The 14,649-nt window shown below is 39.6% G+C and overlaps 1 protein-coding gene across 6 annotated transcripts in view; it reads right to left on the bottom strand.

Annotated features, from left to right (window-relative positions):
• Positions 1-11,758, bottom strand: part of ATL2 (atlastin GTPase 2) — a 69,854-nt gene extending 58,096 nt beyond the window's left edge. For 4 of the 6 annotated variants that reach the window (XM_057558378.1, XM_057558377.1, XM_057558379.1 and 1 more), the window contains exon 1: positions 11,605-11,758. In XM_057558378.1, coding sequence (XP_057414361.1) covers positions 11,605-11,722 — 118 coding nt within the window. In that variant the 5' untranslated portion in view covers positions 11,723-11,758. Of the gene's footprint in view, positions 1-11,070; positions 11,267-11,604 lie in introns of those variants that run through there. The other 2 variants (XM_057558381.1, XM_007167144.3) reach the window with 2 other exon arrangements.
• Positions 11,759-14,649: the final 2,891 nt, after the last annotated feature.

The raw sequence follows: 14,649 nt of genomic DNA, 5'->3' as shown, positions 1-14,649 counted from the left end.
GCTGGGCCCGTGAGCCACGGCTGCTGAGCCTGCGCTTCTGGAGCCTGTGCCCCGCGACGGGAGGGGCCGCGATAGTGAAAGGCCCGCGCACCGCGATGAAGAGCGGTCCCCGCACCGCGATGAAGAGTGGCCCCCACTTGCCGCAACTGGAGAAAGCCCTCGCACGAACCAAAGACCCAGCACAGCCAAAAATAAATAAATAAATAAAAAATAAAGAGCAGCATAAAAAAAAAAAAAAAAAAAAATTAATGAATACGATTAAATGTGTACACATAGATAAAACTCAAAACCAATGTTGAATGAAAAAACAAATCAAGCCACAAATACATAGTTCAAGCCACTTACTAAAAATTTTTAAATATAGCACTATACCATATATTGTTTATGGAAAAAAATAAATATATATATTATAGGACTATTAAAAAACGGAAACATACATACTAACTTCAAGATAGGTGTATATCTAGGGAGGGAGGGAGGGAGGGAAGAGGAAAAAAGAAAGATGTCAGGAGAACACTAACTGTACAGTAACATTTTATTTCTTTAAAAAAAGGATTCAAAACAAATATGGCAAATATTATGTATTAGATCTACGCAATGGGCACTTGGGCATCTATTATATTTTCCTCTGTCATTTTTGTAAGTTTGAAATACATTACAATTGTTTCTAATGAAGTATTTTAAGTTGCTTAAGAATTTACTTCCATAGGGAAAGGAACTTATTTATTGAATGACTCTGTAACTTTATGCTGGGCACTGTGAGAGGAATCCTCTCAACAACCCTGTGACTTAGCAATTATCCCCATTTCAGAGAAGAAATGTGGACATTCAAAGAAGTTTAAAAAAAAAAAAAAATTCTTCCAAGATTCTACAGCTAAAAAGTAGTATAGGAATCAAGATTTCTATTTAAGTCTTTTTATTAAGCCCATGCTGTTTCCTCTATACCAAACTGCCTTTCAACGTTACAGGATAGTTCTTATAAAGATCAATCTTTGTCCCCCAGTGGTATAGCCATAGAAAGAAGATTCAAATCAGCCCATATTTTTAAATGATGCTTATCACTTAAAGTAAATCCCTGATATTAGCTCATCTATTCTTATGAGTAAAAAATAACAACTACAGATTATGTATGGGCTTAAAGGGTTTGGTTTTATTTGGGAAAGGTGGACTGATAAGCATCCTGTATTTGAGATTTTAAGGTCTGGATTAGACTGGATTTCTGGACAAAAACTAGAGTAACCAAAATAATCAAAACTACAAAAACACATAACTATTCCTTGACATAGCAACAGGAAAAAAAAAAAAGTTTGCTACAGAATAGTTGATTCATCTGAAATTTAATTATACATGGGTCTGAAACCAAGTTATACTGTCAATATTTAATAAGCCCCAGCCACACCATAAAACAGTGAGTCCCATGCACACTGAAGCTTAAAAGAACCACCTGGGTGGCTTGTTTGGACTACAGACTCTTGATTCTCATCTGCAAAGTTGATTTAGCTCAGATATGGGGTCCAGGAATCTACATCTGTAACAAGCACCCCACTAACAACCACCAAGGCAATTCTGATGCAGGGGTGAAAGGACTAGAAGTGGGGATGCATAAGCCTTTATTCCTTCAATGTTCTCTGAACACCTACAACATGGTTCTAAGAACTGCAGATTCAGGACCAAACAAAATAAACAACAAAGAAAATCCTTCCTTTAGGAATTTATTACATCCAAAAGGTGAGGAGATAGAAAACAAATATATGACATCAGCTGGTGTTAAGTGCTATAGAGAAAGATAAAACAGGTTAAGGGAAATGAAAGCTGGGGTTGCCATTTTACAAAAGAACAGTCAGGCAAGCCTTCTCTAATGAGGAGACATTTGAGCAGAGAACTGAAAGAAGTGGCTATCTGGGAGAAGAGGTGAAAACATTATTAGGAACTTTCTCATTCCTTGAAATAATTTACTGTACGAAATAATTTTAGGTGTTGTTCCTTTTACTATAGAAGAGAGAAAAACACTTAAGAGTGCTTACTCTATACTAATGACTACATAATCCTCAAAATCACTTTGCGGGATTAGCTAAGAGTTTCCTTGTTTGTATAAAGGAGGACACTGAGGTTTAGATTAAGCAGTTTGCTTAAACAAAATTTAACATTTTGTAAGTAATCAGATCACGATGTACACCCAGCTCTTTTTAATCGTCAGATCCATCATTTTCCAACTATGCACATTCGTTAAACAAACTCAGAAGTGAATTCTTATGTGCTCAAGATTTTTAGAAAGCTTTAAAAAGTTATCAAAAATACAGTTTGTTTAAAAGCAGAGAAGTTTATTTCTCATCTTTATAACAAATCTTGGCAACAGCTATTTTTCTCTTTATTTTTTCCAAAAATCTCCTTGTCAAAACTTAATGACTTATAGTCAGCAAATCATTTATACAGTCCCCCAACATTTGGGAAACAATTTTTTCTTTATAAGCTATGTAGAAGGGCAGGTTTTAAATTGCAGGCTTTTAAAACATAAGATGCAATAAAATTATACTTTCCCATATTTAGTAAGATATGCATATATATGTAAATAAATGTGCAACTCATTGTTTCATACTCACTGATTCCAACAAGGCTCAGCACACCTATACAATGTGTCATGAATTGAGGAAGGTTCTCCCACCCTACCTACTTCAAACTAGTAATGAGAGAGCAAGGCACTATGCTAGATACTAAAGAAGTGCAATTTGCTACTAATAGTCCTTACTCTCAAAGTTCTGACACAAACAAGTATAAAAGGACAGTACAAAGAAAAAGAGCTATATTGGATTATTTAAACTAGGGTTATCAGTGAAGACACCCTGGAGAAGGCTGTATCCATGAGACTCAGATTAAGCTAACCGTAAAAGTTTAGGCTAAGAATGCTAGGCATCCTGAGGAGAGCCATGGAAAATTCTGAAGCAGAGTGATAGGATCAAAGCTGTACTGCAGAGATAAACTGAAAGTGATGAGTGAGTAAGAAGTATAATGAGAGTCTAAAAACAGGGAAATCAGATATAAGGCAAATGGAAGAGCCTGAATGTAAGGTGAAAAGCGCAAAGTCAAGATGTGACAGTAAAAATAGAAAGCGATGCATGCAAGAGCTAGTTAGTTCTTCAACATCCTTCTTTGGAGTAGGCAACAGATAACACTAAATTATTCCGTATACATTCTCTTTTCTATAGGCCTTTATAAAGCGACAATGTACTAAATTTCCATTTCCAAAAGTATTGTTGGTACAGTGACTCCAAGGTTTTGTAACACAGCAATCAGGAATCCAACAAAACCAGAGTACATACGTTGCCTCAATTTAGGCAAATAGTTTAACCATTCTCTTTGTAGCCCCCAAATTAACTCTGTAGTAAGTTAAAAGATATTAAACTCATAGAAGAGCTATTGAAGTCTGGGATAACCAGTTAACAAAGGAGTTATTTAAAAAAAAATACATACAAGCTTAAATTTAGAATAGTGTTTTCATGACAAATCTCAAATAGGTATCTGCCAAGACTCTGGAAATAAGACACTAAGTTCCACTTTGCTCCAGCTCTCAACCTCAGATGACTTGTTATAGTTGCAGTTTAAAAAAAAGGAAAGAAAAGTAGAGTATATACACAAATCCCAACCTTGGCTCAATACAGGCAAAATTCCTACTAAGAGAGCAGTTGTAAAAAAGAAATAGTGCCAAAAAGAGAAAAATAAACATCCTTCCAGCTAGATAAAATGTGACTAATTTGAAAAAAACAAATGGGATAAGAGTCAGAGGTTCTCACTATACTCTCCTTTTGTCCTTTCCCTAAGTTTGGCAATTTTAGAGTATGTGTCAGGATTCCTTGTGGCAGAGAAATATACATGCTCAAAAATAGGGGCAGGGAGCACACATCTTTACAGTTTTTAGTCACATTTGGGGGACTATTCAGTTTTTCTAGGAATTATTCAGTTATTTAAATCAATTCTTTGCTCTACTTGGCTACAGGAAAACTCATATTCCTTTTTTTAGTAAACATGCTCTAACACATTTGATCTTTCAATTGTTTCTATCTAATAGCTTTTAAATACTTTTTAAGCATCCTTTTTAGAAATATTCTTAGAAAGCAGAACAAGGGCTTTAACTAAAGCTTCCCAACATACTGCCTATCTTTCTATCTTCAAACAAGTTATATATCCTACAACTCTGCTAAGATCCACCCATTCTTCAAGGACTGATAAGCCCAACCTCCCCCATGAAGTCTTGCTCAACAATATTAACACACATTAATTTCTACTTCTGAAATTATAAACTTAATGATAAACTTTATTCACAAATATGCATAAGGTCTATCTGATCTCCCATCTACATAAAAACTTAGAAACTGGGATCTGTTCTACACTTTTCTATGTAGGTATTAATTACAAGCAACAGAGAAGCCCTTTTATAAGGCAGGTGCTCAATACAGCAACATAACATCAAGGGGACAGAAAAGGTAGTTCTTTGTCCAAGTATGGTCCTCTATCTGCCTGTCCTACTCCATCTCTTTACTCCCAAAAGAAAACTAATCTCAGCCCCTTCACGTTCTCCTTTACCCTTGAGAAGGAATCACTTTCTTTGTACATTCAATACACGTCAGGTGTTTTAAGACATTATCTTTTAACCTTAAATTTCTAAAGTAGATTTTTTTGTTAAGGAAGCCAAAGCTTGGTGGTGGTGGTGATTTGAACCCAGCTCCTCAGCTTGGAAGCTTCTACCACACTACTGGGCACTGAAGCAGATGCCCATACTCTGGCATTATAAAGAGACAGGAATAAACAACTAATATCTCACAAAGAATTTAAAACAATAAAAACAGAAAAAGAGAAAAAAAAAAAAGAAACTCCAGCAGCATACCTAAATATTCAAAAGAGACTAGCACTAACTTAATAAGTTGAGAGTTGCCATTTAAGAAAAACACCCATATGGAACCATTTTAAATATTTTTTAAAACAAACTATTCTATTTTTTATATACTAGTACACTATTTTTAAAATAATAAATAATAATATACAAATAATAAATATAATAATAAATATACCATTTTTAAAACATACTATTCATATGTTTGTTAAAAAACAGACATGAAGAAGAATTTGTATACAAAAGAGCTTTCACAAAGATAAGAGAAACACTGAGAGCTGGTCAAAGAATACAAAAATGCAATTAAAAAAAGAATTCACATTCAACTACCATATTAAAATTTCAACATCAACTGTAATTGAAGAAATGCAAATGAAACAAACAGTGAGATCCCCATTTTTCCTATGTGTTGGCATTTATTTTTAATTAACACCCACTTGTGAACAGGCACAAATCTAACCTTAATGGAGACAGAATAAATGGATACAACCTTTTTGAATGGATTTGCTGATGCGTGTCTTCAATTTTGAAAATGTACAGGCCATTTGACCCAGAAATCTACTTTTAAGACCTTACCCTATAGGTCAACGTTTATCTATAAAGATGCTTAGCTAGCATTATTCACAAGAAACAACTCCATAACCAAAAGGAAGATTAGTTAAGTAGTAGAATAATGCCATTTAAAAAATCATATTGTACAGATTTAATCATATAGAGAAATACAATATGAAATGAAAAAGTAAGTTACAAAATTACAGTAAGATCCTAATCTAGGAAAAATGAAACTATGCATTTTAAAAAGGATGTATACTAAAATGTTAGCAGTGGTTACCACTAGTTGGTATGATTTCTACTTTCTTCTTTTTTCCTTTATTTGTATTTTCCAAAGTGTCTACAAAGATTTACTGTTTTTGGAATTAAATTTTAAACTTTTATAACAAAGCATAAATTACCATATTACTCAATTAGGTTAAGAGCTGTGATCACAAGTCCTGTTCAATCACAAGTTTAGTTGTAACTTAAAAGGCAGTAAATTTCTGTCTTAATATCCAGTTGTAAGACATGGTATCTGGTACATTGCTCAACCTTCCCAAGGACTTTTAGCCTACTTCAGAATTTTTTGAGAAATACCCAAGTGTATGCAATAAAAAGCTTCTTGACTCTAAACAAAAATTCCACATAGCCTGCTCATATTGTCAAATCTATCTTAAAATTAAAGGGCTATAAAACAGCAATTTCTCATGATTAATAACTGTTTTTGTCAAAAAAACTAGTAAGAAGGGTGATTTTCGTGTCAAAATTTCTCTCCAACTTATCATTCAAAATTCAACTTCCCCCCACCATTCCAATAAAGGTGAACTTAATCCAGCTTTTAATATCTCATAAACCCATTCATTCAAATACAAAAAGAGCAGCTCGCTGAATGTGCCAATTTCACCCCCTTTACAGAGTTTCTTTGTAGAAGGCTTTAAAGTTTCTAAAGTGCCTTCATAGATTATTATCTATTTAATAAGCCAAAAAAAGACCTACAAGCTTGCTAGGGTAGATATTAACCATCAGGAAGGAAAAAATGTTATTCCATTCTGAAGGCCACAGAAGTTTACAGTACTCAAAATTAAGTCTTTAGTTAAAATAAGTATGTTCTTATCACTACCCATGACTCTTCTATAAATGACTATTACATGAAGGGGAAAAATAGCTTTTCATGGGATTCATGATTAGTGTGGTTTCAAGTCAATCACTTTTTTAGGCATTCTTGTGCATAAGAGACATAAATTAGATTTTGTACCTTTACTGTTTGAAAACCCAAAATACTCTACTGGAAAACTGCCATGACCTTAACCACGAAATTAATTCACATTGAATCCTATAACTGAAATAAACAATTTCAGAAGAATATTTTGCCACATGATTAAATGATTCTCTAAAATGCAAGTTTATTAAAATAGAGATAGCTGAGAAGCATGAATGCTTATTTTTATCTTATAAAAACTGAACAAAAACCTTTTTTTTTTTTTTAATTTATTTTTTTTTGGCTCTGTTGGGGTCTTCCTTTCTGTGCGAGGGCTTTCTCCAGTTGCGGCTAGCGGGTGCCACTCTTCATCCCGGTGCGCGGGCCTCTCACTGTCCCGGCCTCTCTTACTGCGGAGCACAGGCTCCAGACGCGCAGGCTCAGTAGTTGTGGCTCCCGGGCTTAGTTGCTCCGCGGCATGTGGGATCTTCCCAGACCAGGGCTCGAACCCGTGTCCCCTGCATTGGCAGGCAGATTCTTAACCACTGCGCCACCAGGGAAGCCCAACAAAGACCTTTTAAATCACCTATTTTAAAAATTAAATGTTTAGTTCAAAATCTCTTAAATAACCACTTATTATAGTAATAAGTACCATCAAATAGAATGTTTGCCATTGGGTTAAGCACTTTAATTACATTTAATACAATAACTCTAATCATGAACACATTATCAGCATTTTACAGATAAAGTTAAAAATTTACCCACCATCCTTACCCACATTAAACCTTTGTCCACATTATAGGGGAAAAAAATTAGAAGAGACTTTGTGATTGCAAATATACACATATATAATAGAACAAGTAGTCAAACTGGCACATTCTTACATAAATATTACTGTGTCTTACACACAGCTCTACAATTTACAAAACACTTGTACCCTATCACCTCATTTGTTTCCCACTACAGCCCTTATGGGATTATTATCACTACTGTAGGTGAGGGGTTTCAAGCTCAAAGAGTTTAAACCAAGTCACTCAGCTTTTGATTCCTCATTCTTTTTCCACTACACGATCTTGATTCCCTGTGATTAAAGAAACACTGCCCTCACAATCAGAGTATTACACAATAAACAGGTAAAATGTGCTACAGAGCCTAGATAAACATCGTCAGTTACACATTTCCCCAAGTTATTAGTCACTGCTTATTTTGATGCCAATCATAGAAATACAAGTTATACAAATAATTTTATTAAACTGGTACCTTAGCAAGGGAATCCCCTAGATTCTACTTGTATTGGCCAGAAGACTAACTCCAAAGCCTTTATTAATTCTTTACTTTATTAATTTATTTACTTTATTAATTCTTCTACTTCTTTCTACAGTATCCATCTTTTGCCTTCCTACTTTAAAATGTTCCACTCCACTTAGTGACCTGCCCTATCTTTACTTTTTAACTGTCCCATCTTCTCATTAGTATGATTTCAGACTTCATTCAACAAAGTTTTACCCAGTCATCTCTAATGATATGTAATAATCTGCAATGAAGAAAGGCCCCTACCCTCCTCCAAGTCTGGTGAGGAGCACTAAGAGTAGCTCTGAGTAGTTTCTGTGGCTGTAGACCAGGCACAATCACTTCCTTCAATGGGAACAACTTAATTCCCTCACAGGAAGGTTTTAAGAATAAAATCAAAGCAAGGTATTTAAAGTGCTTTATAAAGTATCAAGTATTATCCTACTGACATATTTTCAGGTTGCTCTTTTTTTCTGGATATCCACTTTTAAAGCTATGGAGAAAACCCTCAATAGTTCTTCTGTATTATGGGTGGTGAAAAAGAGTAAAGGATAGAAAGAAACTTACATGAGTAATGAATTAATTGGGGGATCAAGTTTAGTTATTCTATATTCACATCTCTCTTCCTTAAGTTAAATAATATCCGAGAGAGTAAACAATACAACCCCAAAATGGCTAGGCAATCAGAATACGATTACACTTTAAAAAAGAAAGAAAAAAAAAAAACAAAACTGTTTCCCTGCACCCACTCTGGAAAAAACTCCTTCTGTAACGCTATAAATCACTATTACAAAAAAGTTCAACTTCTATTCCCATCCCTTACATTTCTGGCTCTTTGACAGCCTGCCAAACAGCTTTGCTTACAATCCTGTGTGTCAAAAAGGTCTTCCAATTGAGCATAAATAACTTTTTAAAATGCATCTTACTACTAGGTCGCACAATTTTAAATATGTCTTGAACTCCAGCATCAAACTACATGACAGTCCTCCAGGTATACTCTTAGCAGCTGCTTAATAGCAGATGAATGGAAAAGACACAATTTCGGAAACAGTCTAACAATTTCAAGAAATTTACTTTCACTTGTGAATACTCAAAAACTTTATCCTAAAGTTAAAACACAGAGGTAAACTAAAAATGAAGGCACCGAAAATAGGTGCCTTGGACTTAAGGCCAGAATCTCATTTTAACTCATGGTTTATTTGCCCTATAATAAGTACCTCTTTACTGTAAGGAAGCTCTTTCTTCCCCAAATAAAGAATTTCAAAGGATTTCAAAACACTTCACTAAATAATCACATCCACAGATTCTTAGCATCCGACAAAGTCATTAAAATAGAAGAGTTCATAAGGGCTTTATAAAGGTCTTACAATATAACCCTAGAAAGAGTAAGCACTTCTCTTTAAGAGACACAAAGCATCTTCCTAAGACTAAACTACTAGAGTGGCACCTGACTCACCCCAACTCAACTCTTATGACTTTATCCAGAAAGCAGAGGGAGACAAAGAGTTTCTACAGCCAATATCAGATGAGTCCCTACTCATTCACAGCCTGTTTGCTCTTACTTTAAACACAAATCTCAAAAAGTTTACTTGGTTTTTAATGTATTAATGGGTGACTCAGAGCAAATTAGCAGGGAGAGGGACTATTTTAGGCAGTCATTTGATAGGAATGGCTATCAAGTGAAGGACTGACTCCACACACACACAAAGACAAAAACCTGTGAGTAGCAGACGGAGCATTTAATAAATGATGACCCCTATTGATCAAGTCTTAAGAATAGCATCTCGGGGCTTCCCTGGTGGCGCAGTAGTTAAGAATTCGCCTGCCAGTGCAGGGGACATGGGTTTGAGTCCTGGTGCGGGAAGATCCCACATGCCGCGGAGCAACTAAGCCTGTGCGCCACAACTACTGAGCCTGCGCTCTAGAGCCCGTGCTCCGCAACAAGAGAAGCCACCGCAATGAGAAGCCCACCACCACAATGAAGAGTAGCCCCCCTCGCCGCAACTAGAGAAAGCCCACACGCAGCAACAAAGACCCAACTCAGCCAATAAATTAATTAATTAAAAAAAAAAAGAATAGCATCCCTTCTCACTGTGCCACAGCCTAAAAACGATGTTCATAACCCTGAGTCATAAAGCAATGCTTCTCCTAATAAGGAAAACACATAAAACGCTTTGAAACTACATCTAAAACGGCATAAGTAGGTAAGTAAATAAATACGCACCACCCCCCTCTCCAGGGTCCAAAAGAGCTAAATTAATCATCCATCAGCATTCCAGAACAACTTATTACTTGAGAATTCCAACCAGAATAGGTCTAAGGCAAAACTCTCTCCTCTGGCAGCATTTTCTTCTATGTAAACAGTTCTGTCAAGTGCTTTGGTTGGCAAACAATAATAAAATCAGCTTTATTTCCTGTTCTTTTCCCCTTAGCAAAACTTATAGTTTGTCATCACCTCTGACATACATTCCACACGTCCAAGGTCTACCATGAATGACGAAGTATATTTCACATAAACTTTTCTTTTAAAGTGAGTCTTTTATCAAAATGTTTTACATCTTACCTCACAAAACCTTTATCAGATTGTGGAGAGAAATTTGAAAAACACAGCTCATACTTAGTGTAGTTAATAAACTCTTATCTATACCATGGCCATACTTACCTAACCGTAGGCTTTTACTATTTATAAGCCTTGTTAAAACTTTATGCCTTTAAGTAACATCAAAATTCTCAATCAGGATTTCAGGCGTTCAATTCACACCACAGTGAAAGATCAAATGCTAAACTCCTAAAAATAGGGCGTTATGAGTGAGAGGGACACACAACACTCCGCCGCCAAGGCAAATGCGTCTTCCAGGGGGCAGGGGCGCTCCTTGTACACGTACAGTAGGAGCTCACATTCAGCAAAAACGGGGAGCGAAGGATCAGGTGACTTCACACCACCGACACTTTCAGTCCGATCGGGCCTTACTGTGACCTCAATATTAGTAAACAGCTCATAACCCCAGTTTTGACAATTAAATCTGAACTTGCATCCTAGCCACGCGCTATCCGCATGAATGGGTTCGGGAACAGAGGGTCCCCGGAACCCGAGCCCCCGGACACAGCCCTGGCCTGCGGACCGCGGTTCCCTCCTGGAAAGGTGTCTGGAGAACCTTCCAACCTGGCAGCGAGGTGTCTGCTCCCCCCGCGAGCTGCGCGTCCTCCTCCTCTGCTGGGCCCATCACGACCTGGTTAACCCTTCCTCCCTTTCCGCGCGAAGGACAGAGGACAGCGAGTGCCGGCCGGGTGACAGGTCGCCCGGAGCTCCCTAGGACCTCCCCGCGCCGCCGCCGACCTCCCAGCGCCCCGGGTCTGCGGCCCCTGCTCCAGGCCGCCCCCTCTGGGGGGGAGGACGCCGCTACAGCCACGCGGCGGGCGGGAAGGCAGGGGGCCGGGCCGGGCGCAGACGCGCGCGCCGCCCGTGCAACCGACAGCTGCGGGAGCCGCGGCCGGAGGACCGCCCTTTCAGGCCGCGCGCCGCGGGAGCTCGGGGGCGCGGCGGGGGCTAGGCCCTGCGGCCAGACGCGGCGGCAGAAGGAGAGCCGAGCCAGCGGCGGACGACGACCCCACAGCCTGCGGCCGGTGCCAGCGAGCCCGAGCGGCCCGCGCCCTCTGCCCACCCGGGCCCTGCAGCCTACGCCTCGCCAGCCCGTACCTAGGAGGGTTGTGGACGAGACGTGGTTAACGCCGGTGTTTGGGTCGCTGGTTCGCCTCCGGCGCCGCAGCCCCTCGTGTGACTGCTGCCTCCGCGCTGCCTCGTCCCCCTCCGCCATCTTGTACCGATTTAAAATTAACTCCCCACTGACGTCAAACGCCGCCGCCGCTTTATCAACCTCCCGGGAGCCGGCGGAGCGCCGGCGGGTCCTAGCGCCGCCCTCAACTGCGCCTCCATGTCCTCCCCACGCCCTCCTTCGTCCCGCCCCTCGGCGCCCTCGCTCCGCCTCCGCCCTGCTTGCCTTGCAGCCTGCCGCTCGGTTTTCCCAGGCTTCCACCTTGGGGAGAAATTGGGCGGTGCCCCCACCGCAATCGTCTCACACTCCCACCGCCCTAAGCCCAGGACCACACCCCCTTAGCGCTGTGCGGGTCTGAGTAAAAGCCGAAGGGGCTCTCCAGAGAACCAAGTCCCTCCTTCCCTATCGAGTAACCCAATTCTCTTTGCAGCTCTTCTCCATAATCGTTGACTCGTGCACTGCACGTGAGGGTGCTTTCATGCTCCTTTCCTTCTCTCCTTTTTATCTCCTCCTCCACTGCTATTCTCCCCCCTCCCTCCTTCGCTCCCCCCGCCCCGCACTCCCAAGCTATTGCTGGTGCCCTGCTTTTCCTTTTGATCTTTCTTCGCACAGGTCTCTAATATTGTTTCCCATCTAGAGACCATCCTATGCTTTGTTTGGCATAGCTTCCTTCTACTTATGAGGCCCTCCTCCTATCTTCTCAACTGTGCATACCCTTACCCTCCTGCTCCTAGCCCCTTACAGGTGCAAACCAGAAAGCACTCTAATCAGAAAATGAATTGTAGCAGGTCCTTTCCTAACTGTGATGAACCTTCTTGTGGGGAATCCAGTGACATCTTATAGAAAGTTCAGGTCACTTTTAAAAATAAATATCTGCCTGTGGAAGCTTCTGTGAAACCTGGTCCCTATTCTTTTGGATTTTTTCCATTATCACCAGCTGCACTAGAAATTCCTTCTCTCTGGTAAACGCATGTGTCCAGGTGTCCAAATCGCTGCCTTGTGCAGGTCTTCTCACAGACTTTCTTCCAGCATGACCTCTAGAAAAGCACTGTGTGTCACCAAAGCTTGCAAGGTGCCATTCTAGAGGGGTTTTGGGGGCTGTTTATTCATCTGTTTTCTGTATTAATGGAAAGGGATTTGGAGCTCCTCCTGGACTTCCTAACTCCCTGCATCCTGGTTTGATGCCCTGGGACAACCTAAGCCCCAAGCCATAAGCCCTACTTGATGATGGATTTCCTTTCATAATCTCCCTATGAGGCATCTATTTAATACTGCCACAGTCTGCTTTATGCAGGGTATCACCTAAGGTGTGAGACAAGATGCAAAGATGAGTATTTTTTGCCATCAAAGAATAAACTTCCAATTACAAATTAGCAGTTAACTTAGCCCTGAGCTCACCCCATTAGGGAGGTGAGGGTTAAGGCTGCACTACTAGTCAAGTGACCTCCTAACCAGTGTCCTTTCCACTATTAGACAGTTTATCCCATATGCTACTACAGTGCCCTGACAGGTCCAAATCTCCTGACTCCAAGGAGTGTAAAGAAGCCAAACGCAAATACAGTCAAGAGATTGAGCGTTGTCCCATGGTCACCTCAAATCCATATGTTTAAAAGGCCTTCCTCCATTTTCCCCCGTCAGCCATCCCTCTTCAATTTCTTATCACAGTGAAACCTCAGTGTTACTGCAGACTTCTCCCTCCCTCTACACCTATCAAGTCCCAGTGAAGTCAATTCTGACTTCTAAATTTCCCTCCAGCTCTTCTCCTCTCCATCCCTTCAGCTTCCCTCTTGATTCAGACCCCATTACCTCCCACTGGACTTATAACAACCTCCCTGCTGTTCCCCCTTCTCCTGTGGGTCCTCCACACAGACTGGCTTGAGTTTTCTTAGATGCAAATCTATTCATGTGATTTCTCTGCTCAGGATAAAGTCCAAGCTCTTCAAAATAGTTGACAAGACTTTTCATGATTTGTGCCCTACCTATGCATCAAGCCTCGTTTTTCACTACTCTGTCATTCCTTTATTCTTTCATTTAACAAATGAATTTTGACACTGTTGTGTGTGCTGAACAGACAAGGACAAACAAGACATACAAAATTGGTTTCCTTGGTTTTTGTTTCTTTCCACACCCACACAGGCCGCCCCACCACAAAAAAGTGAGCATCCAAGAGCTCAAAGATCTGTCTTGTTCAGGCTATAGGTCCAGCACCTAAGCCAGTGCCTAGTACATAACAGGGTCTCAAAAAATAGTTGTGGAATAAATGAATGAATAAACGAATGAATGAATGGGTTACCACCTGATTCTACCACTGATTCACCTAATGTTTCTAAACTTCCAGGTCCTCATTTTTATAACTAACTATATAACAGGATTCTTATGGGATCAAATCAACGTATTGAGAGCATTTTCTTGACTCTAAAATAGCCAACATTTATGGAATGTTTACTGCTCAAAGTACTTTACATATGGTAAGTCATTTAATCCTAACAGTAATCCTAAGCGGTAAATGCTAATGCTATTCTCATTTTACAGATGGAGAAACTGAGGCACCAAGTGGTGAAAAACTTGCCTAAGTGGCAGGACTGGCATTTGAAGGCAGGCAATCTGGGTCCAGAGATTATGCTCATATCCACCGTAATAGTGTTCAGCTTATAGACTGTGAATTCCTGGAGGGCAGAATCCATAGCTTATCCACAGCCAGGTCTTTGGGATTCTGCTTTCAGTTAATGTAAATTGTATTAAAAGCTATTTCTACCAAATAAACAACTTTTAAATTTTTAAAATCCTATGAATAAATGGGCAAAGACATCCACAGACAATTCACCAAAAAGAATTATCGAAGTGGACCTTAAACATATGAAAAAAGGTTCAGTTTTACTCATAATAAGAGAAATGCAAATTAAAACAACACTGAGACACCATTTCTCACCCGTCAGGTGTCAGCTTGGCAAAAATTCAAAAGCTTACGA

The sequence above is a fragment of the Balaenoptera acutorostrata genome, chromosome 12 (assembly GCF_949987535.1).
Source record: "Balaenoptera acutorostrata chromosome 12, mBalAcu1.1, whole genome shotgun sequence".
In the NCBI taxonomy this organism is placed as follows: domain Eukaryota; kingdom Metazoa; phylum Chordata; class Mammalia; order Artiodactyla; family Balaenopteridae; genus Balaenoptera; species Balaenoptera acutorostrata.
This window is presented reverse-complemented; position numbering and strand designations above follow the sequence as displayed.